Source organism: Elephas maximus, chromosome 24 (assembly GCF_024166365.1).
Source record: "Elephas maximus indicus isolate mEleMax1 chromosome 24, mEleMax1 primary haplotype, whole genome shotgun sequence".
Classification (NCBI taxonomy): domain Eukaryota; kingdom Metazoa; phylum Chordata; class Mammalia; order Proboscidea; family Elephantidae; genus Elephas; species Elephas maximus.
The window spans coordinates 19718860-19745091 of NC_064842.1; the positions used below are offsets into that span (position 1 = coordinate 19718860).

Genomic DNA, 26232 nt, shown 5'->3' on the forward strand with positions numbered 1-26232 from the left:
ACTTTGTCTTCTTGGGCTGCCCTTTGAAATCTTCTGTGCAACTCTTTTACTTCATCCTTTCTTCCTTTTGCTTTAGCTATGTTCAAGAGCAAGTTTCAGGGTCTCTTCTGATATCCTTTTTAGTCTTTTCTTTCTTTCCTATCTTTTTAATGACCTCTTGCTTTCTTCATGTGTGATGTCCTTGATGACATTCCACAGAGTGTCTGGTCTTCGGTCATTATTGTTCAATGCATCAAATCTATTCTTGAGATAGTCTCTAAATTCGGATGGGATATACTCAAGGTTGTATTTTGGCTCTTGTGGACTTGCTCTAATTTTTTTTCAGCTTCCACTTCCACAGTCAGTCCCCGGCCTTGTTCTGACTAACGATATTGAGCTTCTCCGTTGTTTCTTTCCACAGATGTAGTTGATTTGATTCCTGTGTATTCCATGTGGCAAGGTCTACATGTATAGTCATTGTTTATGTTATTGAGAAAAGGTATTTGCAATGAAGAAGTCATTTGTCTAGCAAAATTCTATCATGCAGTCTCCGCCATCATTTCTCTCACCAAGGCGGTATTTTCCAACTGCTGATTCTTGTTTCCAGCTTTTGAATTCCAATCACCAGTACTTATCAATGCATCTTTATTGCATGTTTGATCAATTTCAGACTGCAGAAGTTAGTAAAAATCTTCAATTTCTTCATCTTTGCCCTTAGTGGTTGGTGCTTAAATTTGAATAATAGTCCATATTAACCATCTTCCTTTTAGGTGTAAATTAAGGTCAATTCTACTTTGAGGAGGCAGCTCTTCTGCAGTCATAATTTGAGTGCCTTCGAACCTGCGGGGCTCATTTTCTTGCATTATGTCACACAATGTCCCTCTACTATTCATAAGTTTTTCACTAGCCAATTTTTTCAGAGGTAGACCCCCAGGTCCTTCTTCCTAGTGTGTCTTAGTCTGGAAGCTCAGCTGAAACCTATCCACCAAGGGTGATGGTGCTGGAGTTTGAAATACCAGTGGCAAAGCTTGCAGTATCACAGCAACACGCAAGCCACCACAGTACCCACCACACTACGACAAACTGACAAACGAGTGGTAGAAAATGTGCTGTGGGGACTGTTAGTGAACAAACCTGACAGTATATACATGATTTGGGAGACATTACATATAATACGATTATATTCCCTTTTTCTTTTTTCCCTTAAGCAACTTTTATCAGAATTCAATGTCGTAGTTAATTTGTATTGTAGCTGAAAAAGCATCGGATCAAAGTTAAGTATACTCTGGAATCTAGCTGCAACTGAAACACTAAGGGGAGTGGGATGTATACAGCAAGGACATGGGCTCTGGACTGACTGTCTAGGTACCAATTCAGGCCTCATTAGAGCAAGTTACCTCACTTTTTAGACCCCCAGAACCCTGTAAAATAAGGAAAAGATTGTACCATCTACCTCATTCGGTTGTGGGGATTAAAAAAGCTAAGTTCTTTACAGCATCTGGCATATACTATAAGACATCCGTAATTCACTCCTCCTCTCTTGAGTCTCTGCTACTGTGTAAAATGAGAGGACTTAAGACTCTAGTTGATTCCTAGATTTTCAGGTCTAATGTCCTTTACCCTATTGTCCTACTCGAGTTTGCTCTTTTGAATCCCTGTCTCCATCTGCGCTCTCACTTCTAGAACTTAACTTTCCAATCCCAAATCTATACTTTCCAATTTTGCTTTTCCAAATACACTTTGCTATTTGTATTTTGAAATTCCCCCTTTGTGTTTTGTACACGCTATCTCCTTCCTTAACAAAAACAAACTTCTTTTTTTTTCATTAAAAACGCACGCTTTCAGAGACGGAAGCCGCAGATGGCAAACACTATGGCACCAGAAGGCATCCTTCAGCCCAGAGCGTTGCATGCCGGAAGTTGTAGTCCGACATTCCAGTTCGCCCCGCCGCGCCTCTCAGGTTTGAAACGCCGAAGGGCGGGTAGGCGGGGCGTTAGGGAGCGAGAAGCGCGCTCGAGGCCCCGCCCCTGCTCCCTCTAGCTCGCAGGGTTCTGACTAGACTGGCGCGCCAGACCGCGGAAGGGGCGCGGCCTCCGGTGCCGGGTGGCGGCAGTTGCCGCCACCAGGGCCTCTTCCTCCGGGCGGTGCTGCCAGCGCCGGCCTGCGCGGGGCAGTGATGGTCCCCCACTGAGCCGGCTGTGGCGAGGAGCGGGGCGGGGCCTGGCGGGCGGGTGGCGGCCCGGCCGGGGGCGGGGGCGGGGCCGGCCGCTGGCTCCTTCCTCCTCCGCATGTGGCTTGCGGCCGCACAGCGGCTCAGGTCGCGCAGTCTTCCCCGGCGGCTCCTGCGGGCTCTGCTCTGGTGGCTGGAACCATGGCGTTCGCCGAGACCAAGCCGGCGGCATCCTCCCTGCCCAACGGCGACTGCGGCGGCCCCAGGGCGCGGCCCGGGGGGAACCGGGTGACGGTGGTGCTCGGCGCGCAGTGGGGCGACGAAGGCAAAGGGAAGGTGGTGGATCTACTATCGCAGGACGCCGACATCGTTTGCCGCTGCCAGGTGAGGCGACGGGGCTGGGGCGGCAAACCGGGCCCGGAGCTCGGCTGCCTGGCCTCCGGTGCCCGGGAACTCGGGCCCAGAGCCCGAATCTACCGGCCAAAAGGAGGTGTCACCTTGAGGTTGTCTCTTGCTGCAAGCCGCGGCGACTTGAAGAAATGGCGGGAGGTCAGGGACCCCCTGACCTGGGGTCTTGGGCTGAGGGGAGAGGGTGGCTCTGGAGGACAACGCGGGTTGATGGAGAGGCTTTGGGAGGCGCGCGATGCCCGGGAGGTGTTCAGCCCTAGGGACGGGGACGGGGTGGGGCGGTGTGGGGTCCGGGTTTGAGGAGCTACTGCCCGAGGCCTGCCCCTGACTCCGGGCGGAGACCTGGCGCAGCAGCGGCACCCACCCCGGGGCCCAAGTAGGATCGGATGGTTCCGAAACGCCCCGAAATCCGGACTCGCCACTCCCTTACCTGCAGGCCCCGGGCATGCAGAGCTGTGCTTCCTCCGGTCCAGTTTGTTGACATCAGAGCCCTCCTCTGGGCTTTGCGCCTCGTTTTTTTTTTTTTTTTTTTCTTGTTTTCACTCGTTATCCCATGAATTAATATTGAGAGATTACTTTTATTTGTTGGTCCCAGAGGAAGAAATCCTTGCCCTGTTAAAAGAGTGAGGAAAGTAAACACATGGAGGTTACATCTAGTATTTAGAAATATCTACATCGTTAGGGGCACGTAGAAAGTGAACTTGGGGAAATGGAGTGGTAATGTACTTCCTACCGGGAGACACGTGGTTTTCTGTGTACCCTTTCTTCTTATTTGTCCTTTGCTTTGAAAGCAGCCTAAAGGCTAGGCCTTTGTGAAGGTTCTCAGATAATTATCCCCAGTTTCAGCGTTTGAAATATTTGAGCAATACCACTTTCAAAGCAAAAGGTAATATCTGAGAATGTCTGTTGTCTGTTTAGGTTGCAAGAATATTTCTTGTTCTTGAATGTACATGCCATAATGTGATGATGTTTGTGTGTGTTCTAACAAGTTAGTAGACTCACTTGATTGGAAGCCTTGTACTTACAATTGAATACCATGTGAGTGTGCAGAAACAAGGAAATTACAGTTACATGAAAAGCTTGATGGACGTATTCCCTGACTTACCCTGTTTTCTGCATTCAGAAATCCACCTCCCCCTCACACCCATTCCTTGGCCAGGATAGCTGTTGCATCAGTTGCCCATTACCAGTGCTAGGACCTCTCCTTCCCTTACACAACCTCCTATTCCTCCACCCCTTCCCAACAACAACAACAAAAAACACCCAAGCACACCTTAATAAACCTGCAGGCTTCGAGTTCATTCCGGCTGATAGTCTATAGGACAGGCTAGAACTGCCTCATGGGCTTTCTAAGGAGAGTCTGGTGGATTTGAACTGCCGATCTTCTGGTTAGCAGCCATAGCTCTTAACCACTGCACCACCAGAGTTTCCTAAAAAGCACTCCCAAAAGTGTTACCATTGAATTCCTGCCCCACACTACTTTCCTTGCAGTTCCAGAAGCCCAGCCTCCACCTTTGCCCTAAGGTCTGGCCATGCTATGAGGGAGAAGGATGGGACTACCTACTTCTTGCTAGGTAGAAGGGGAGAGAGGCTGAGGCCTGCTTGGCTCCTGTACTCCATGTCACGCCTGGCATCCCCTTTACCACGAAAAAGTAATGCTCAGGCTGAGTCACATTATGGGTTGTAAGTAGGTTCTCGGAATATAACTATTACAGCATTTATTCTAAACAATCCTTAATTTTAATATCCCTTTGAAGTATATTAGAGTTGGTTTGCAGATTGGAGAAGGTATTATTATATCACCATGGAACTTATCCTGAGGTCATGGATCAGTCTGATCTGATGCCCTTGGAAAGCCTAGAGAAGTAATTGAGAAGGAGCCAAGTTTGGCTTTAAAATGTTAGCTGAAGATAAAAAAAAAAAACCAAACCCAGTGCCATCCATAGCTGAAGATAGTGGAGAGATAATTGAGCAGACTTGTTAGGCCCAGTTTCCTCACCTGTAAACTTTTTGACTTATTGCCTTCCCTATTATAAATTCTAAAAACCTTTACATTTTTCTAGTGCTTTTTAAAAGCCGATCATTAGAAGGATTCTAATTAGTCTTGTTAGTGAAAAGTAGATAAGTAATGAATAGATTTAAGCATACCACTTTTATGATTCACCTTTGGTCAGTAGTATGAGTAAGTCGACATCTACTTAATGAAGTTCTCCTGGCATATAAAAACGAAGACAGTGGAGCGTGTTGAAATTCTTAATGTGTACGTATAGAGAGCTGAGAAAAGCCAGTATTAGGAAAGACATTTTAAGCTTGATTGCCTTGTCTGATATTTCAAGTTTTGTGTGTTTTTGGGAATACATACTTTGTTAGAGTTTAATGTTGTTGATTTTTGCCATATTCATACCATGGACTCAAATTTTATCCAGCATTATTTCTCCAAAAGTAGTGTAAACATAATGTATCCATGTTTAACAATGGAAGTGTCAAATGAGTTTCTCACAGTATATAGCTTAAAATATGGTTTTTTTTTTTAAACTAACATTACATTTAACTATATATTTTAATATATAAAATGCCTTTTTGGAAAGAATAGATGCAAAATTAATGACATTTTCATCAATATAGCACTTAAGGCTTATATCTTTCAGATTCTGGATTTATGGGGAGTTATAACTTTCTGGGTACCCTAAATCCATAAATAAGTGTGTAGGACTCACATCAAAGGACAATCACTGCTGATTCCTTAATTTTAAATCAGCACAGTTTTTTAAGAAAAAGAGGAGACTTACCATTCATCAACAGGGGAGCACGTAGCCCTGGAGTTGAAGAGGTAGGGGTTGCGCTACAGGGAGCTCACAGTCTAGTATAGAACTGCTGTGCTAACAGGTAATTACCAGGATGGCTATATATATATGTACATATATGCATATATATGTGTATGTGTGTATGTATGTATGTATGTATGTGTGTGTGTATATATATATATATATATATATATATATATATATACATGGGGGCCCGGTCAGGAGAAAGCAGTTAGTTCTCCCTGAAATATTAGAGAAGGGTACTTGTTAGCTGCTGTGGAGTCAGCCCCAAACTCATAGCAACCCCATGCACAATGGGATCCGACTCTTGTGATCCATAAGGTTTTCACTGGCTAATTTTTTGGAAGTAGATCACCAGGCCTTTCTTCCTAGGCTGTCTTAGTCTGGAAGTGCCACTGAAACCTGTTGAGCATCATAGCAACACGCGCTGACAGATGGGTGGCGGCTACGCTTGGTACTAGTACAAGTTTTTCAAGTGGTTAAAGTATGGGAACTGGAAGACCACTTTCTGGCAGCTCAAAGTCGATTTGAAAGGAAGCCTAAATATCACTGTTTTCCCTCCAGATCCTCTCAAAGTAAAATACTATACTTTGTTTCCTTTATTTTGTTGAGTAGAAACTTGTAGAGACTTTGTTTACACCAGGCCTTAAGCAAAGGCTTTTTTGTTCTTGAAGAAAGAAAACTTGGTGGTCTTGTTACAGTGAGGCATAAGGTTGCCTGTAATCAGGAATGGTTAGAGCAGTGTTCCCTTTGTGGTTTTTGCAGGGTTTTAAAGTTAATGTAAAGAGAAAATATTAACTAAAATTAATTATAAAGGGAAAGTATGCCATCTAATTTGCTATAGATAAAAGCTTACTGTAAAAATAAACACAGTGCAAAAATGTTACTAATTCTTGTCTAGATGCTAGTATCCATGGAAGACTCCAAAACCAGCTTTGTCTAAAAGGGATATTAATAAGTGATAGTGAAGTAAAAGACATACTAGACAACAGACTGCCTCCTTGAAATATAAAGGTTGAAAAACACTTTAAAAGAAATAGCTGCGGTGTTGTTTAATGCCTTGATCTTGTATGCTTAAAATTGTCTCCCAACCCACTTCCCATAATTTTAAAGATGGTAGAGAATTAGCATTTTATTAATGGGAAACCATTCTTCCAGGTTTATAGATAATTGCTATTCCTGTGTTTTCTATCAAGGCTGTGTTTTATATAGTTTATAGTATTTTCCAAGTATGTAAGTGTATACCAATATCTGGTATACTTGGTTAAATCTTGCTGTCTTTGATTACTGTGCTTTCCCAACTAGAATGTAAGTTTTCTCAAAAAGTGGACTCCTTTCTTGTTTTGTTTTCTTTCAGAGTACCTAGTACAATGTAGTGCAGAGAGGAAATAATCAAGAGATGTTTATGGGGTGGCTAGATTACTCCAAGAAATATCTCGGAAATCAGTTAACCTTTCCTGTGAATTATTTTAACATCTCCCTGGACAATTTGACTGTTGATGTGAATTTAAGGTGGAATCTCCAGCATTCCTTGGATTAATAATTGTTATTTAGTATTTTAACTATTATTTTTTATATTGCACCATTATGTTGGAAAGCTTTGTTTCTGTTAAAGTCATATCTCTTGTATCTGTGCAAAAATAGATAGCCGATATTTTTATTGTTTTCATATATCTCCTTAGTATATTTCACTTGAATGTCATGTAATTCTAGAAAATAGTCTTTTTCTGCTGTGGTTGGTAGATCTCAAAAAGTTTGGCCAGTGAAGTTGTCCTGGGTTGTTCACTATTTAAATCTATCATGTTAGTATATATGATATACCATCACCTCTACTTTTGACACATGAATTTTTAAGTTATATGGGATCATCTCGGTGGTGCTTCAGGTGTCTAGGAAAAACTATTGCCTAGAACAAATCTAGAGTGAGCAGTAAATTGGTATGTATTTAATAGCTTTGTACTAAAACTGGATACAAGTCTAGTTATATTATTTTTGGGGACTATGTGAGATAGGATCGCTATGAGTTGGAATCGACTTGATGGCACTGGGTTTTGTTTGTTTTTTTATGTGAGATTTTGACCTCAAATATTATTGTGAATAACCTACATATTGATGAGTGAAGATGGGTGACTATTACAATACTTTTATCAATAGAAAAAGGGAAATTGAGGTATTCAGCATTGCTTGGTTGAAGCAATGAAAATAAGTAGAGGGAGTTCTGGTGGCTACTCTGCTCCAGGACTGTATGAACCAACTTTTAATTATGTTTAATTCATTATAATAAAATTCTACTTAAAAAATAGCAGGTCCATGAAATTTTTAAGGCTAGAACTTTTGTCAGTATCAAGTTGTTTATAATTCTTTTTAAAGTAAGGATTTTATTAATGGTAGAAAGCTTTCTTTTGAAATGAAACTTGCAGTTCAATTTCAGCATGTTTTTAAGAAAATACCTTCATGAATTTAATAACTCGGCGAATTAGTGGTTTATGTGTGTGGGTTTTTTTTGGTTGTATGTCTGATCTTCACGTTTATGACTCTAGTGAGTGTGTATGTTAGAGTTTGGTACCTGGAATCTGAAGCTTCTTAATAAGGGATCTAAGATCCTCCAAGGCAGCGCCCCTTTCCAAGTTGTTCATGACAATTTAAGGTGTAAAATAAGGGTACCTGAGATTTCCATCATTTTTGTGGCATTTATATGTGTTTGAAATTGGAAATTAATCATAGTAATGTAAAGTGGGTGTTAAGCCTTTAAAAGGTAACTGAGCAGGGCACTTGGATGTGTTTACTGAAAAGAAATTCAAATACCCTGTATATGTTTTCTGTTCCTATCATGTATCAGGTTACTGCTGAATAGTTGAATTTGATCAACTTACTGGTAGTAACTTAACCTGCTGTACTTTGGAATCGTGCTAGTTGCAGTTACATGAATATTTTTATAGAAACAGTCATCCTTGTTTATGATTCCATTATTGCTGTGGACTGGTAAGTGCTCTAGTTTTGGTGAATAGTGAAATATTTCATCTGGAAAGGGAGACACAGGTGTTAACAGCCTTTATCAAGAAAACAGCGTAGGTAATGAACATTGACTCAAAAGATTGTTGGATACCTAGGAAGTCTGAAGGCTCTGGGACAAGAAATAGCAGCCTGTTTTAGTTGCTGGGGTAGTTCAGGGGCATGGGGTCTGAAACGTGGCTGCTCTCTGCTGTAATCCATAGTGGCGACTCTGACTTCTCGATTGGTGTGTACTTCAAGCTCTATGATCACAGTACGGTGTTCATATTTTCTGATTAGAAAGGGCAAAGGGAAGACACACAGACTCATAGAGGAGTCCTAACTAGTGGCTGAGAAATGCCTCTGGGGTATGAGCATGAAATTGTCAGCCCTTGATGCTTGGGCCTCTGGTTCTGCTGGGGAAGAGATGCCGTTGTTTCAAGTGTATACCACTATCCCAAACACACTGGGGGCGGAGAGGAGGGCAGTGATTTGGGAAGGGGAAGACCCAATAGCACACTAAGTTAAGCATCAGGAATAATTGTTACAGACCAATGAATGCCATTTCTTGCCTTCCAAATTAGTTGTTCTTTTGTTGTTGTGTGTGTGTGTGTGTGGTTTTTTTTTCATGAGCTTTACCTGGACCGTTGGAGCTTCTTAATCAGAAACACACACCAACATTTCCTGATCCAAACTTTATTCTAGAGTTGGGCTTCGCAGGCTCTGGTTCTGAGGAGCCGTGGAATGAAAATTCAAAACACTTGTCTTCTAACCACCTTGAAATTAAAATTAAAATCCAATTCACTCGTTGCTGTTGATGCATAGCGACCCTATGGGACAAAGTGGAACTGCTCCACAGGGTTTCCAAGGAGTGCCTGGTGTATTCAAACTGCCGACCTTTTGCCTAGCAGCCAAACTTAACCACTATGCCACCAGGGTTTCCAAAAGGCAAATTAGGAAGAACAAATGTAGCAGTTAATCATTTTTATGTTCATTTACCACTGGTACATGATGTGAACTCAGAGAGCAAGATATATCCATATTACATTGCAGTGAGTTTGTTTTGTGAATCATTTGGATTCTTTGCAAGCAATAGAGAAAGACCCTATCTTAGGCAGAGTGGAAACATGTTTGAAGGAAGAGCAGGACTGCCAGGCCTCAGGGTGGCCTGAAATCAAGGCAGCTTCTGGGATCTCTGAGCAGCTGGAACTGGCAGCTTTTCTCTTTGGAATGCTCCATAAGATAGCAGCACCTCTCACTCCTGTCTTTCTCTCTACTCAAAATCAAATTCCCGAGAGAAGGAATCTGATTGGCTCAGGCCAGATCAAGTGTCCTTCTCTGGATCAGTCAGGATGGCCAAAGGAATGCTTACTGTGATTTGCAAAGTAAGGGAGAAGAGGGACCAAACATGCAAAACCTGTCGCTGTCCTGGAATTCATTTCATATAGGAAAATGAAGAATGGAGAAACATTAGTTCTGGGTTGTGCTTATTTGTAAATTGTTTTCCAGCAGTCTAATACATTGTAGACTTCTGATGCTTTTCGGGAAACCCTGGTGGGTAGTAGTTAAGAGCTACAGCTGCTAACCAAAAGGTCGGCAGTGGAATCCACCAGCCGCTCCTTGGAAACCATATGGGGCAGTTCTACTCTGTCTACTCAGTTCTACTCATAGCATATGGGTCGCTGTGAGTCAGAATCAACTTGACAGCAATGGGTTTGGGTTTTTTTTTAATGCTTTTCTGGAAGAAAATACTAGGATTTAAATAGGAGTTTTTGTTTGGCTCATCTTTTGCTGTATTTCAAATTAAAAATGGTTTAAAAAAAAAAGCAATGAATAAGATACCTGAGAATCATTAAAAAATATTTTCCATGTTGGCATAATAGGTTGGAAAGACAACATTGTTCTTCCATAGCTTTTTTATTCCATAACAATTACTAATTAAGCACATTCTGTTTATGTAGTAATATAGAACATACAACTATGATAATTAGAAGTGTGCATTAAAGACTACATGAGTGACTAGGATCGTACTTGTTATGGGGATTTAGCAAAGCAGCAAGAGGTTGTTATACACAGCTATTAATAATGCATATATGATACTGTTTGTTTTTTTCTAGTTTTTAAACATGTTTGGTTTGGGGAAAATTTGGATTGAGAAGGGAATTGTATGCCTCTGTTAAAAGTAGAACAAAATATATATGGATATCTCCCATCATTTATATAACACATTTGACCTCCGCCCTGTTAGCAAGAAGAACCATTAAACATGATTAAACAAATATATCCTTGCTGCTGCTCATCCTGGGACACGCTACATAGAGTTGCCCTTGTAAGAAGCAGTTCTTTCATCAATGTGGAAACCTGCACTTTACACATTAGAAGAGTATCTTCCTCTGTAACTCGCTGGGGACTGTGAGAGTTCAGGTGGTGGCCTGCAATGATGCTCTTCGTATTTGAAACCCCTTTGTTTTGCTATCTGTTTATATATGTGGCCTCTGCGTGTACCAGGATAAGCTGTGTTTAAGGACAATTGCCCAAGCTCCTAAGGTGAATTTTGCACAGTCTACATAATTATAAATATTTTAGGTCACAATCCAAATAGACACTTCAGAACTGAAGCTTCAACTGTCACATTTGATGAAATAGGACAGTATACCAAACCTTATTTCATGTACAGATTATTTCATCATGAAATCCTTTATGCATGGCAGCTCGTTTTACCTCAGGACTCTTCCAAGCAGCATGTTTCGAGATTAGAAGGTACCGTACTTCAAACTCCCTCTAGGGCATGAGTGACTAGATGTACCGGTAAGCACGTACATTTTCCTCCCCTATGTTGTTAATGGTGGCGTAGTGGTTAAGTGCTACGGCTACTAACCAAGAGGTCGGCAGTTCGAATCTGCTGGGTGCTCTTTGGAGACTATCGGGCAGTTCTACTCAGTCCTGTAGGGGTGCTACAAGTCGGAATCGACTCGATGGCAGTGGGTATGTTGTTAATGGAAACCCTGGTGGCATTGCGGTTAAGTGCTACGGCTGCTAACCAAAGGGTCGGCAGTTCGAATCCGCCAGGTGCTCCTATAGGGTCACTATGAGTCGGGATAGACTCGACAGCACTGGGTTTGGTTTTTTTTTTATGTTGTTAATAGGATAGTCCAGGCCATTATGGTTATCTTTTAACAACATTTCCATGCTCAGTCAAACAATTTAAGTAAAACCATTAACGACTCTTAATAAGACATTCGTTATTAAAAAATGTTGGTTAGTGTTTAAGTGAGCAAGCTTTGCACTAAGGAGTGATTTCAAGACTTTTGCAGCTGAACTTTTCCACCTAGAAACTTGGAAAAACTCACTAAGGAATTAAACCACTTAATTCTTGAAGTCACCAATCACAACCACCTGCCTTAAAAAAGAAATCAATCATCATCTCTTTGTCATGGTTCTTGCTGTCATTAATTCCTGAATGTCTGGAGGTAGTTTCCCTAATCACAGAAGTTTGGGATAAAAAAGTTAATATTGTCATGAGAGTTAAAGAAGTAAGGCTTACAATGAAGGAGACAAAAACTATAAAAAGCAAGTAGGAATTGTCTTTAGTAGTATCTGTGAGTTATTTTAAAGAAGACTAATAAGTTAAAGTTAGTTATGTTCTTTTGGTATATAATGTTCTAGGATTCTATCAGAGTTGGCGGTAAATTTGTACAAGTGTAAGATAATAAAGTATGTACAAGAAAGATTATTGGAATGTTGTTTGTAATCGTAAAAAATTGGACACAACCTAAATGCTTCTCATTATGAGGCCAGTTTAATAAATGCTTGAACACCCATACGCAAAGGAATACAATGCAGCTGTTAAAAGAATGAAGATTATAGAATAAGTGATAAGATTTGTTAATTGAAAAAAGCATGCCACCAAAGTATTTATAGTCTGCTACCGTTTATATATATGGAATAAAATAACATAATAAATATGTTTGTATATGCATAAATTACCTCTTAATCCTCAGTATCCTTGTACCTTTTATGATTTCACTTCTCATATTGAGCTCTTTTTTTGACTGTTCAGGTGCTAACTTTTATAAAGTGAAGTTTCATCATGAGTTTATAGTATAACTCTGAGCTTTAGAGGGTCCTTGTCCTCGGAATCAACTCAAGGGCACTGGGTTTGTCCTAAGTGTATTACCTTAGCCAGAGATGGGCAGGCTCCAGGGACCTGACAATAACCAAACTCACAAGATTGATTTATAAACTGATAAATGAGAGATGCGAGATAACCAATATTGGGGTGGAAGAGTACTTGGATTTCTTGGGTGAGCCCATGTAAGAGTACAAACTTTAGGTCACGGAGTTGCTTGACGCTCTTAGGACAATGGGAAGTATATGAATGTGTACATTGGGTTAGGGTAATTGTATATACTGCTGTTCTCGATCTTAGAGATATTTTTGTATAGATAACTGTTATAAATAATTAACTAGGTTGCTACTAAGCCAAAAAAAACTCATTGCCGTCGAATCGATTCTGACTCATAGCGACCCTATAGGACAGAGTAGAACTGTCCCATAGAGTTTCCAGGGAGCGCCTGGTGGATTTGAACTGCTGACCTTTTTGGTTAGCAGCTGTAGCTCTTAACCACTATGCCGCTGGGGTTTCTACCTGCCCTACATAATACTAGAAAACAGAGTAACAAACTGGCTTTTTTTCCTCCCTCTTTTGTCTCTGAAGAAGGGATACGTTTTCGTATCTTCCTGAAACCTGAATTCTCCAATTTCCAGAGTACTTCCTGGATTATCACTCCAGCATGCTATATTGACGTTGGAGGGAGGACAGCCAAGCTATGCTGAAGCCTCTAAAGAAGCAGCGTACGTGACAAATACTTGGGTTTCTTAAGTGATATGACATTTCAGCAGAAAATAAATTATTAATGCACTTTGGAAGGAGATGTACTCTCTGTCATTTATGTCATGCTCAATTTTCCCGTTTCTTATGTTTCAGGGAGGAAATAATGCTGGCCATACAGTTGTCGTAGATTCTGTGGAATATGATTTTCATCTTTTACCAAGTGGAATAATTAACCCCAATGTTACTGCGTTCATTGGTAAGTACCTAGTGTTACCTGGACTGTCTGAGGGTTTTGTTTCCCCTCAGTTGATAATGATGTTCATGTTTCATTATCAAAACTGATTTCGTTTCTTGCCAAATGGTTTATTGATCCTCTATAAAGTATGGCCACGGTGCCTTCTGAAATATACCTAACTTTGGCTCTTTAACTCTTTTGGACCTTTTAGTGGTAATGCTTTTGGAGTAATTACTTTGTATTTGTCTGTACTCGTTGGCAACCTTAATTCTATTAAGAAGTATTAGGTCATCAAATCAGGTTTTCAACCACCTTTGACTGTGACTCACAGTAAAAAATAGGGTAGGTCTGTGTTTCACAGATTGATTCTGAACCCTTACTACAGGTGAAACAATCTGACATTTTCTCGTCTTTTAATTTTTAAAACATGCTAATTGATTTTATGGCCACTAATTTTTTTTTAATAGGATATGATTCTCCAGTTTGAAAGACACTGACCTAGAGCCTCCTGTGATCTGGCTTGATTTGCTGAAAGCCACATAACTGGTTTCTTTGAAAAAATTACTTGTTTCAAAGATATTTGAAATTGTGTTAAGTATAATTTTAGTTTTATAGTCCATGTATAATTACATATTCATAGTATACCACTACTTAAAACTTATAATCATTTCCGTGTTGTCTCCCTAATAAATCAGAATGTCCCATTATTCCAAGTATCTCCTCTACTATTATAGATAAAGGGCTATTATTAATATTTATATCATAAGGAGCACTGGTGGTGTAATGGAAACCCTGGTGGCATAGTGGTTAAGTGCTATTGGCTGCCGACCAAAAGGTTGGCCGTTTAAATCCGCCAGGCGCTCCTTGGAAACCCTGGCGTTCCTTGGAAACCCTGTGGGGCAGTTCTACTCTATTCTGTAGGTTTGCTATGAGTCAGGATTGACTCGACGGCAATGGGTAATGGGTGGTATAATGGTGAAGTGCTAGACTGCTAACTGAAAAGTTGGTAGTTAGAACCTACCTAGCTGCTCTGCAGGAGAAAGACCTAGTGATCTGCTGGTGTAAAGATTACAGCTTAGAAAACCCTGTGGGGCAGTTCTACGCTATCACACGGGGTTGCTGTGAGTCAAAATTGATTCGATGGCACCCATCAACAAATAGATGTCTGTATTATAATATCATTATGTATGTTTATATTTGTAAATGTCTATGATTTAGATTTATTTGTTTTTCTTTAGGAAATGGTGTGGTAATTCATTTGCCTGGATTGTTTGAGGAGGCAGAAAAAAACGTTCAAAAAGGAAAAGGTATGAAAGGATAAGTCTGTTTTCTTGTAACCAGTAATTTTTTGTAGAGTTTTATCAGGAGCTCACGCCAGGCAAATTTACCGTTTTTGTCTTAGTAATACTTTAAAGTTGCCTATTGTTGTAGGACAAACATTTTAAATGTTGGTTATTAAATTTTATTCATTTTAATCAGTGTATTAAACAGAAGACAAATATGAGTCCTAATTTTTAACATGATAACCTGCAAACTTTTGTTTGATTTGCCGTACCCAGGATTGCTGCAAGCATCATCATAAGGTAGCTCTAAGTTGGTGGCAAAACTCTTAAGAAATTAGTAAATTCATTTTGTCACCTGTGCTCAAGTTAGTATCCTTCTCCTTCCCAAATGGAGGACTGGCTTAGGGCAGCCAAGGGAGACCATTGGAGCCCATTTTGCGTGCTGTCAGCCCTGTTGTCAGAGGATCTGGAGCTCTCACTTGGTTTTACAACTCAGGTGAGAGGAGGGTCGTTCAGGCTCTTGCCTCCAAATAAAGGACATGCTCCTCGTATGCAGTATCTCCTTTTAGAAAATGGCCTTGGATTCCTACCTTGCCTAATCTCTTTTGGAGTTCTGGAACCATCTTTATATTCAACTTAGCAACTCCACTAGACTGTGAGGGGGGTTTAGAATATAAATAATATACAGTTGAAGAAAAATGTTAGTACACTTTCCGTTCAGCTTCACTCTAATATTACTATTGTTAAAATTTATCATTCAGGTTTAGTATTAGCAATCTATCCCCTCAAGTGTTCCTAAAAACGAATTCCAAATTTACAAAACCCTGTCTTGCTTCCATCTCCCTTGTCCTCCCTAGGCTGTGTGTCCTAGGCCCTCTTCACATTTGTCAGCTTGGGGCTCCCATACTAAACGCTGCTCTCTGTCATCACTTTTAAGAATTTTGCCCTATCCACTTGTCCTTCTGTCCTTTCTTTGAATTCATGTATCTATTCATTCAGCAATCATTTTTTTTGAACACTTCACTGGGTGATAGGCCCCATGCTATGAAAACTCATCCGTTCTGCCCTAAGGCATTGACAGTTATAGGGAGAGGCAAATTAATAAATAATTACAGTTTGGTGTGATACATGGAATAATAGACTACTTTGGAGGAATTAGTGAGGAAGTTTTCCTTCTTTTGTTTGCTCACACTTTTTATAATTGCCTTTTAAGAAAGGATGCCATTCTCAAAATTAACTCCTTTCTATCGAACTTCTGCCTCTCCTTCTCTCCCGCCCCCAGCAATAGGAAGCATTTTTCTACCGTTTACTTTTTACATTTCTAGAAGTATTTTATGTGGGTGTTGCTGGTTTGCAGCTTGGAGCTTTTTAGAGCAAAACATTTTTAAAAAGATAAGAGTTTTTATGAGACTGTGAATGATGGTTGAGAAAATTCTTAATAAATATAATGTTTCCTCTGCTGAAGAAAAAACCCTAAAGGGGTTTCTTCAGTGAAAAACACTTTTAGACATTGTGTTGGTAAAGAAATTTAGGTTATGAAATTATTGTACAAAACGTTCAGTTAAATGTATCTTTTCTCCCTCTTCCTTCTAGGTCTGGAAGGCTGGGAAAAAAGGCTTATCATATCCGACAGAGCTCATATTGGTAAGGGGCTGGGGCATGTTGCATTTATTTACAGCCATCTTTTTTTTGTCAGAAGTTTATCTCATGAAAGTATTTAATAACTAATTTTGTCTTTTAATTTTAGTTAATACCGAGTAGGATGGATTTTTTTTTTTTTAGGATGGATTATAGCAATTAGGATCCAAATACATGTATATAATACCCTATTGATTTTTTCATTGTTTCTGTTGTTTTGACAAGGGCTAGGAGTGGTTAAGTGCTCAGCTGCATACCCAAGGTTGGCGGTTCAAACGTACCAGCAGCTCTGCAGGAGAAAAGACCTGACAGTCTGCTTATGGGAAGATTTCAGCCTAGGAAACTCTATGGGTAGTTCTGCTCTGTCCTGTAGGATTGCTTGAGTCAAAATTGATTCAACCAGCACACAACAGGCTCTTGCCTATTTCTGAAGAAAGGGTTAGCTAAGCAAATTAATAATATAAGCAGTATTTTATGAGACATAAGCTTATTTAAAAATAAGCCATATGAAAATACAAACAGCATTTATTTCATATAATAATATGCATGTAAAAGTAGGTATGCTATCTGAGGAATCTCAAGAATGTAATAAGATTGCTTTTTAAATGATTTAGACTTTATTCAGACTGGCTTCTCCAATGGAGCAAACTAGATTCTAGAAGAAATTCCAACCACCACCAGTAAATTTGAGGTTTTCTTCCTGAGCTGATAGAACTGAGTAGCAGTGACATGATGAAGAGAATACAATTATGAAAGAAATCAGAACTATAAGCCATGTTGGAAACTTCTATGTGGTTGATCCAGACCCTTAAATTATATTGAAATATGTTTGTCTCCTGAGGCAACAGCTGCTCTGGTTCTGGCGCTGACCTCCATTTAAAAGGCGGCTTCATCAGGGTTCTTATAGTATTACCCAGCCAAGGGCAGAAATCAAGTAACAATCACAAACTTGAACCCTGTGCATAATAGAAACCGAGTAAAATAGTCTTCAAAAACAACTCTTATTTAATCTAAACTGTACTGGATTAAGATCATAAGTTTTGTGTGAAAATGGCTCCATCCTCACTGGATTGCTTGCCAAGTGCTGTTTCATCTATAAAATCTGAAAAGGGCAGTTTCTGATTATCACTGCAGAACATTATTATATTAATAGATATTATCCTGTGTGTTGTCTGTAAGTAGATTAGTTAGCCTTTGTACTGAAGACTTACAGCTGTTTGTTAGAGTAACTAGATAAAACATGTGGGATACTTGCATATTTTACATGAAACTTAAGTAAGCTTATGGGTAGTTTGTATCTCACCTGATTGTATTTAAACTATAAAAAGGTAAATCATTGGTAATAATTGTAATTATGCTGAAGGGTTTCTGTGGAGACCTTATGGTACTTGGTATGTTGTTGTTAAGTGCCATTGCAACTGTTCCAACTCACAGCAACCCTATAGGACAGAGTAGAACTGCCCGGTAGGGTTTCCAAGGAGCGACGGGTAGATTTGAACTGCCGATCTTTTGACTAGCAGCCGAGCTCTTAACCATTATGCCACCAGAGCTTTGGTACTTGGTATAGTTCTTTTTTTTTTTTTTAGCAAAATTACCATCTATTTTCAGAGTAATTAATAGCAGAAAAGAAACAAAGAAGCTTTATAATCCCAAATAATAACATGCAATTTATTAAGGATAAAAGGGTTTTGTTTTATTTCTTCTGGCGAAGGAGGTTGTAAATCTCTGTTGCTTTTGTTTCCCATTTTAAGCATCTGATTTTTAAAAAGCCATTCTCTCAGCCTGACACCTAAATAGCTTAAAATATTTTTTTGGTTACTAGCTTATCCTAGAACTTTGGTATATTGGTACTACAGTGCTGTAATATAGGAAGCAATATAGTGTTATTAATGTTTAATTATTCTTACTGATAGTCCCTAGATAGATCATGAAAAATAGTATAAGTACTTTTCGTAGTATTTTTGTCCACCACTATGCAGTACTCATTAATCTTGTACATATTTTACTCTGTTACCGTGAGCCTTCTTTAACTTCTTTCCCTCTCATGGTTTTTAGGTATCGTCTTGTGGTATTCTTTGTCCCTATCTTGTGGAAAAAGTAAGGCTCTGAATTGTTAGATGAGGAAAGCTACCACTTATCTGCAGAACTTTCTAATGGTCTTCTGCCTGCTATGTGAAATTTGATATTTCAATCAGAGTTTCACAATTTAGGATTGCAAAATAAGGATAATACCTAGTTCCTACCCTTTGAGTAACATGATCTCACTGTAAAATATCAGGTGGTTAGTTTGACTATGTGTTGACATAAACATACGCTGATGATATCAGTCTTTTGGAGAAAGTATAGTGACCTATGACATAATGATATAACTGGGTTCCAGGCTAGGTTCCCTACCCTTCTTCATTATAAACACTTTGAGTCTGTCACTTGACAGCTTGCATCTTTGGGTATAACACAGTGGTGAAGCAAGTTACTTAACAATTTTAGACTACCGACAACAAAGAAGTCATGCAAAGGGGTCATAGGACCAGCTGAATAACAGGAAAGTAATACTGTCTAAACCATAACAATTGTGAACTAATTTTATTATATTGTTAAAGAGTTTTCCTTTTCTATAAATGCATGTCCTTAAAGAAAAGTAATACTTCTGATAGAAGAGAACTTAGTCCAGAGAGGATAAGCTCAGACTAAAATTTAGATGTAAGTAGTGATATGTGTAGTAATATGTATTCTTTAAAATGTTTTATTACTGAAAAGTCACTGCATTATATTTAATACAGTCAATTCTAGGCGTTAGTTCGCTCCGCGAGTAAAAGGAGCAGGAGGGGACTCACACAAGGTTGTGTCCATAAGGGAAAGAAGTTTATCTGTGTTGTTCATATATACACTCAGCACCTAAGTGCCCTACACCACTTGGTCAAGATGTAGTGCTCTTTTTATCCTAAGGGATATTGGTCTGCTGTTTTCTTTAGTTGTAGTACCTTGTCTTGAAGTGTTTTTCTATTTTATGAAAGGCTTGGTACTATTTCTTCCTTAAATGTTTGATAGAATCTTTATAAGAATGTTTTTTAGTTATGAATTCCATTTCTTTAATAGGTATAGGTGTATTTAGGTTTTCCCTTTTTTTTAATAGTTTTTCTTTTTCCAAGTCTGTTTTTATCTTGTGTACTTTGAAGTTCTCTTAGATGTGTGCTTATTTAAAATTATTATGTTTTGGTGAATTAGTCCTTTTATCACTATGAAATGTCCCTCTTTATATTCATGGTAATATTCCTTATCCTGATGTCTACTTTGTTATTAATATAGCTACTAGAGCTTTTCTTAGTATTTGCATGGTGTATCATTTTCCATCCTCTAATCAGCTCTAACCTGTGGTTTTATATAGTGCATTTTCCTGTAGACAGAATAGTTGGGTCTTGCTTTTTTATCTGGTCTGACAATTTGCCATTTAATTGAAGTGTTTAGACTATTTAGTGTGGTTATTATCATTATGGTTGGGTTTATATCTGCTCTTTGTTTTCTGTTTTTTTCCATCTAATCTTTTTTTCCCCCTTCTTTTTTCCAGCTTTCTTTTAGATTAAGTAATTTTTATGTCATCTTATTGGCTTATTAGCTATACCTCTTGCTTTATTTATGTTAGTAGTTGCTCTAGGGTTTATGATATGTATCTTTAACTTATCATGGCCTACCTTCAAATAATGTAACATTTTGTCTGTATATAACACAGGGTTCTTACAACAAAATGCTTCCATTTCCCTTGTCCTGTCCTTTGTGCTATTGCTGTACATTCCACTGCTACATTATGTTATAAACCCCACCATGCATTGTTAGTATTTTTGCTTCAAACAGTTAATTGTCTTTGCAAGAAATTTAAAAATAAGAAAGTAGCTAACCAATTCTTTACATTATAATGCTTAAGCAACTATGGAAAGACCTATGTATAACATTATCCTTGGTTCCTGTCACACAGGATCTCTAACTAAATTTTTAATACAAGAGTTGCTTATTGAGGGAAAGAGGCCTGAGAAATGGTTGAGAAGATTTAAAATATTTTAAACCTTTGAAATCTAGGTTTGGAGTAGTAGCCACTGCTTTTACTTCTGTTGCCATAGATTAGGTTTCTCTGTTTTGAACTTTATATTAAATCATACATTATATACTCTTCTGTACCTGGCTTCCACCCAACATTATATCTATGAGCTGTTACATGAAGCTGTGAAAATTATTATTTTTCATTGTTGTATACTAGTTCATCGTGCGAATATATCATTATTCATTTATCTGTTATACCGTTGATAGAAATTTGAGTTATTTCCAGTATTGAACTATTACGAATAATATTGCTGTGAACATTCTGGTAGATGTTTTTTGGTGCATAATATGCCAGTGCTGTTTTAAGGATGTTACTGCTACCTAGTTCTGTGACACTGAGACAGATAATTGATTCATGGAATCGTGTTAAGTCACCCAAGAAAAATTTAGCTTCTGTAATGTAACCAACTAATGCAAGATGTGTAAAATTCCAGTATTAAAATCACTAGGGAAGCTTGTTGATCAGACAAAGCTATGGTTATTAAACTTGCCTTGACAAAAAATTTTAGTAGTATCTCAAAAGGGGGGAATTAGAGAAGAGTACATTTAAGGTTTTAGGGACTTGAGTTAATCAGGGGGTGGTTTTAGGCTGAGTTTTATTGAACCTTTCTAATTTCACCATCTATAATTATGAGTCAGAATCGACTCGACGGCACTGGGTTGGGTATAATTAAAGTATTAGTCTTCTAACACTTAAAAATAGATCTTGCTAAGATTTTTACAGATGTTACCACTAATTGCAAGAACTTTGTATCCGTCATCTTGTTTATCATTTACACATTTCAACTTATTTGGAAACAATAACATCGTTAACGAAAAGAAGGCATGGTTAAATATACAAAAAACTATTGAGTCGTACACTTCAAATGACTAAATTTTGGTATATAAATTATATCCCAATGAAGCTGTTAAAAAAAAAAAAAAAGCCATGGTTGGACACCAAATTTTCTAGATATACCTGTTCCATAACCAACCAGTTGCCATTGAGTTGATTTCGACTCATGGCGACCACTTGTGTTGCAGAGTATAGACTATTTATTCAGTAGTAAATATCTGAGAACTTGTAATTGCTGTAGGAAATAAGCTAGTGAATTAAATTGACATGGTCCTAGTACTCCTGGAGTCTTGGTAGGAGTGAATAAATGAATGAGAGTGTGTGTGTGTACTAAGGAAGAGGCATATTCCAGGCAGAAGGAACAGCGCCTGCCTTGTAGCCAAGGAATCAAAAGAAAGCCACTATGACTAGAGGAAGAGAGCATGGGGAGTATGATGTAAGATGAAAGGGCAGACTATCCAAGGAGGCCATATTAAGATAGCTTTTTCCTTTCCTTTTGAGCAATGGACAGTCATTTAATTTTAAGGGCAGGGTAGTGGTGACATCATATTTGTGATTTGGAAAAATGGCTTTGGCTACACTAAAGAGTTTGGATTAAAGGGGCCTATGCGTGTAAAGGGAAACCCTAGTGGTGTAGTGGTTAAGTGCTACCACTGCTAACCAACAGGTCGGCAGTTCAAATCTACCAGGTGCTCCTTGGAAACTCTATGGGGGCAGTTCTGCTCTGTCCTATAGGGTCGCTATGAGTTGGAATTGACTCGATGGCAGTGCGTTTCTTTTTTTTTTGATGAGTGTGAAGAGGCTACAGTTTCAGTGAGAGATAACGATAGCTTTGGACTAGTGAAGAAGTATCAAAATGAATAGCAGATTTTCGGAATCCAGAATTTGAAGAAAAGTGGATATCTTTGTAAACCGAGCTTTGTAGAGTTTTAGAGCTAAAAAAAAAAAAAAAAAGGTGTTCTTAATGACTCTTCTTTAAAATAGTATAGGCATATTTTCATATTAGTATATATTACTCGTTAAAATCTTCACCTTGTCTGAATAACTACTCCTCACTTCCCTGAATGTCATTTTTAAAAATTTATCCATTTCATCTATCATAATGAAATGAGACTGAAAGGTTTTATAACTTCAGTTCAGTAATTGAAAAGACAGTATGTTTTGCTTTCCTGTGTTACTTTGTTTCAACAACAAACTTTGATTTTTTTTCTCTCCCCAGTATTTGATTTTCATCAAGCAGCTGATGGTATCCAGGAACAACAAAGACAAGAACAAGCAGGAAAAAAGTAAGTTTGTGTTTTTTTGTATGTTTAAGCATACCCAGACCCTCATGTTAAAATTCTAGGCCATACATTTAGAGAAAGAAATACTAGAATTTCCTTTTTAGGCTTCAGAGAAAATAGGATTATAAAGAGAAAAAAAAAAACAAACAAACAGGAAGTAGCATGAACAGAAACTAGTCATATGTAACTTAATTCTTTGTGATGATCTAACTGTGAGAACTGCTTCTTTCTTGTCTGACTTAAAGCTTGTTTTGATTTGTTTTCAAGTTTGGGTACCACAAAAAAGGGCATTGGCCCAGTGTATTCTTCCAAAGCTGCTCGGAGTGGACTTAGGATGTGTGATCTTGTCTCTGACTTCGATGGCTTCTCTGAGAGGTAACTAACTTGTGTTTCAAAACGGAAAAACGGAATGGATTTTCAGAATTTCAAACAAACCAGTGTGTAGTTGGGAAAATCAGCATTCTAGTTAAATAATGGTGGTTGACTTTTTTCTTTAATTTGGGTTATTAAAGTTATTAATATTACATCTAATTGGTCCTTAATTTCAGATTCATTTCATGAAAAATCACATGATAGTGATATAATAGCAGCTAGCAGCACCCCAAGAAGACAAAGCTGGAATTATATTTAAGGATTAGAGTTTGGATGGTTTGCTGAGAAACAGGGATGTTGTCGGGGGGTGTAGCACAGTAGTTTGGTGGGGTCACCATGTCCTAGGATCTTGACTGTTAGATTTTTGAGTCCAGAGACTCCGTTACATCCTCCCACCCAGAAATAATTAGCTTCCGGTGCTGGTGAATTATCCTGTGCTAAGCTCACCTTGGAAAATAGGAATGCCACATTAACATTGATTCTCTGTGGAAAAATCTCCATGGGAAGCCTGATAATCATCAGAAAGCCATACAGTGATTCCACGATGGGAAGTCAGTTGGTTGCCTTTAATAACAAGTGGTGTCAAAGCTCGAACGATGACCTCATGTGTCCATCTTCAGCCACCTGTTTGCCTGCATTGGCAGGACACCACCACGGAAAAATACTAGAGACGAGGTGATAATGTCAGCCCCTACCTCTTTTACAGATTTCAGTCACTACCCCCCACATGCATATACTCACATATCGCCTTAAATATAGTTACATATTGTTGGTATTTCCAAACTTAAGTGAAAACATTTGGGGTGTATTGTTTATTCAGGTGGCGCGTCTCATTCACTAAGTTTGGATTCTTTCTGATTGCATTTCTCAGAAAGTGACTTCAATTCGAGGATTAACTTGCTATTAAGACCATTGATCATCTACAGAAGTCGTTTGAATCCAATGATATTTTTCAGTCACAATTTTAAGCCAAATTAATGCCTTGATTTTCTGTCTTTCTCAGGTTTAAAGTTCTGGCTAATCAGTACAAATCTATATACCCAACTTTAGAAATAGACATTGAAGGTGAATTACAAAAACTCAAGGTAATGCTTTCTGACATTTTTCAAGTCCTTTTTATCACTTGTTTTCCAAGTCGGCATCTAGAGCTCTCATTCCTTCAGGCTTTGTGTTAGGAACTGAAAGTACAAGAGTGAAAAACACATGGTACCTGCCTTTATGGAAATTACATTGTGGCTGAGGAGATGCACATTAAATAGTTACAATAGTATGATAAAGTGTTGCAACATGTTAAGTACTGTAGGTAAGAACTGGTAAAGGGGATTATTTTCCCTTTTTAAAATCTAAAAGCAGGTAGGCCTGAAAGGATATGTCCTATTTGAGTAACTTCACAAAATGTGGCTTAAACAAAGTACTGGGTGGGGAGCAGGACTAGTTCCTAAAGATAAAAATTAGAGAAGTAGAGACCAGATCATAGGCCTCATATGTAATGCCTGGGAGTTTAGCTTTTATGCTGGAGATAATGAAAAGCCATTGGATAATTCTGAGCAGAAAGAAGACTAGATTTGTATAAAAATGTGGAGGATATGTCAGCAAAGGGACAAGTAAGAGAGAACTTTAACCAGTCTGTTTAGGAATGGTGCCCCATAGGGTCAATCTCTTTCTCACTGTTTTCTTCAGAGACAAATATTAATGGGCCAAAAATTAGGTACACAGTTGGCAACTACTAAGTGTCAGTAGCACCTGAATTAGTTAGTAGTCAAGTCAAGTAGTCAAGCCATTCTCCCCACCCTTTCGTTTCCTTACAATCTTTGGTGAATTTCAAGCTGTTTCCTGCTTATCTAATTATTACTCCTTCTCTTCTGTAAATATCAACAGCCAATTCCAGAACTGAATAGGAGTGTACAAACCTCATATGCAGGGGTTGGATTACCCAATAAGTAAGGTAAGCACGGGCTTACTTGTGCTTACTTACTAATCTATAGTGACAAATTTCACATGGGTTTCGCAATTAGTAAGTAAGCAGAAGTAAGCCCTTGCTTACTTTGCTTACTGGGTAATCCATTCCTGTCAGAGATTGTAAATTTGAAAAGAGGCTTTGATTCTGTAGGAAGGTGCTGTGGTATGGGGAGAGAGACAGTTACTAGCCACACCTAGAAGCAAAATCTTTGATGTGAAAAAATGTGAAATTGTTCACTATAGATGCTCTGGTAAGCAAGGTAAACAGTATGCTTACCTTGAATAATCCATCCCTGCTTATATGCCATTCCAGAATGGTTCCAGACCTCAGGTCTATCCACTCACCAAATTCCTAATAAATGACCTCCAAAGGACATTCTAAATGTTCGGTATTTGGACTTCGGTGTGTTAATTATTGCTTAAAATAAACTCCCCCTCCCTCTGATTCTGTCATGCAGCAATTACTTTAAATTATTACCAGCAACTTGGTAATATTTCTGTGCTAAAGAATGGGTATGACTTTTCATTTCTGTTCCATAAATATTCCATGTGAATGTGAAGTAGATGAATAATGAACAGATGGGTAAGAAGATTCTTACAGGGGATAATACGTTGAGCCACTACTTAAGGAACAGGGACCATGATGCATGGTAGTCATTTCAGGCATAAAAAAGGGAATAAGTAAGAGATTGGAGTCAACAGGGAACCATACATTCATCGATGGGTATAACATACTTAGGTTCATGAGTTAATCCTGGGATTTCCCTATTTACACAAGTTGAAACTAGATTTTTGTTGGAGTTATACTGTAGGCATTGGGAGAAGCTCTTGTTTATATTACATCTTTAAATTATAAAATCAGATGGTATTACTAATGCTTTAAATATTTTTGAGAAATTTTTTAATGCAAATGTTTAAAACAGTATTTGATATCTACTAATAATACCACTGAGATATTTTACTATAATGGAATACAGTGGGAAAAGATTATTAGCAATCAACTATTGAGTATTTGCACGCTCGACAGTGTAGCTTGTGGCTCTCACTACATTTTGAGAATCATTTTGATGCAAGTTTCAAAGTTCATAGCCATGTGGATTATAAATGCAACTTTTAAAATACCCCACAAAATTTTAAGTGGAATATAATATAAATAATCACTTTTTATTTGCCTGAAATCTGGTTTCTGAAGTTTAAGTACTTGGTTACCAAGCATCTGCAATGAGGTTAATATAGAACCTTTGGATTTCATTGTGTCTCTTTTTCTTAACCTAATGTCTATTTCCTGGTCCTGGAGAATCAGCCCTAGAGACCAAAGCTAATCTAAC

The 26232-nt window shown here is 38.5% G+C and overlaps 1 protein-coding gene across 1 annotated transcript in view; it reads left to right on the forward strand.

Moving 5' to 3' along the window:
• The first annotated feature begins 2250 nt into the window (after positions 1–2250).
• The window catches only part of ADSS2 (adenylosuccinate synthase 2), a 37740-nt gene continuing 13758 nt past the window's right edge, over positions 2251–26232 (forward strand). Inside the window, exons 1-7 of the mRNA XM_049868587.1 lie at positions 2251–2533; positions 13361–13463; positions 14681–14749; positions 16319–16369; positions 22510–22576; positions 22841–22948; positions 23949–24030. Of these exons, the coding sequence (XP_049724544.1) occupies positions 2351–2533; positions 13361–13463; positions 14681–14749; positions 16319–16369; positions 22510–22576; positions 22841–22948; positions 23949–24030 (663 nt within the window). The 5' untranslated portion in view covers positions 2251–2350. The remainder of the gene's footprint in view (positions 2534–13360; positions 13464–14680; positions 14750–16318; positions 16370–22509; positions 22577–22840; positions 22949–23948; positions 24031–26232) is intronic.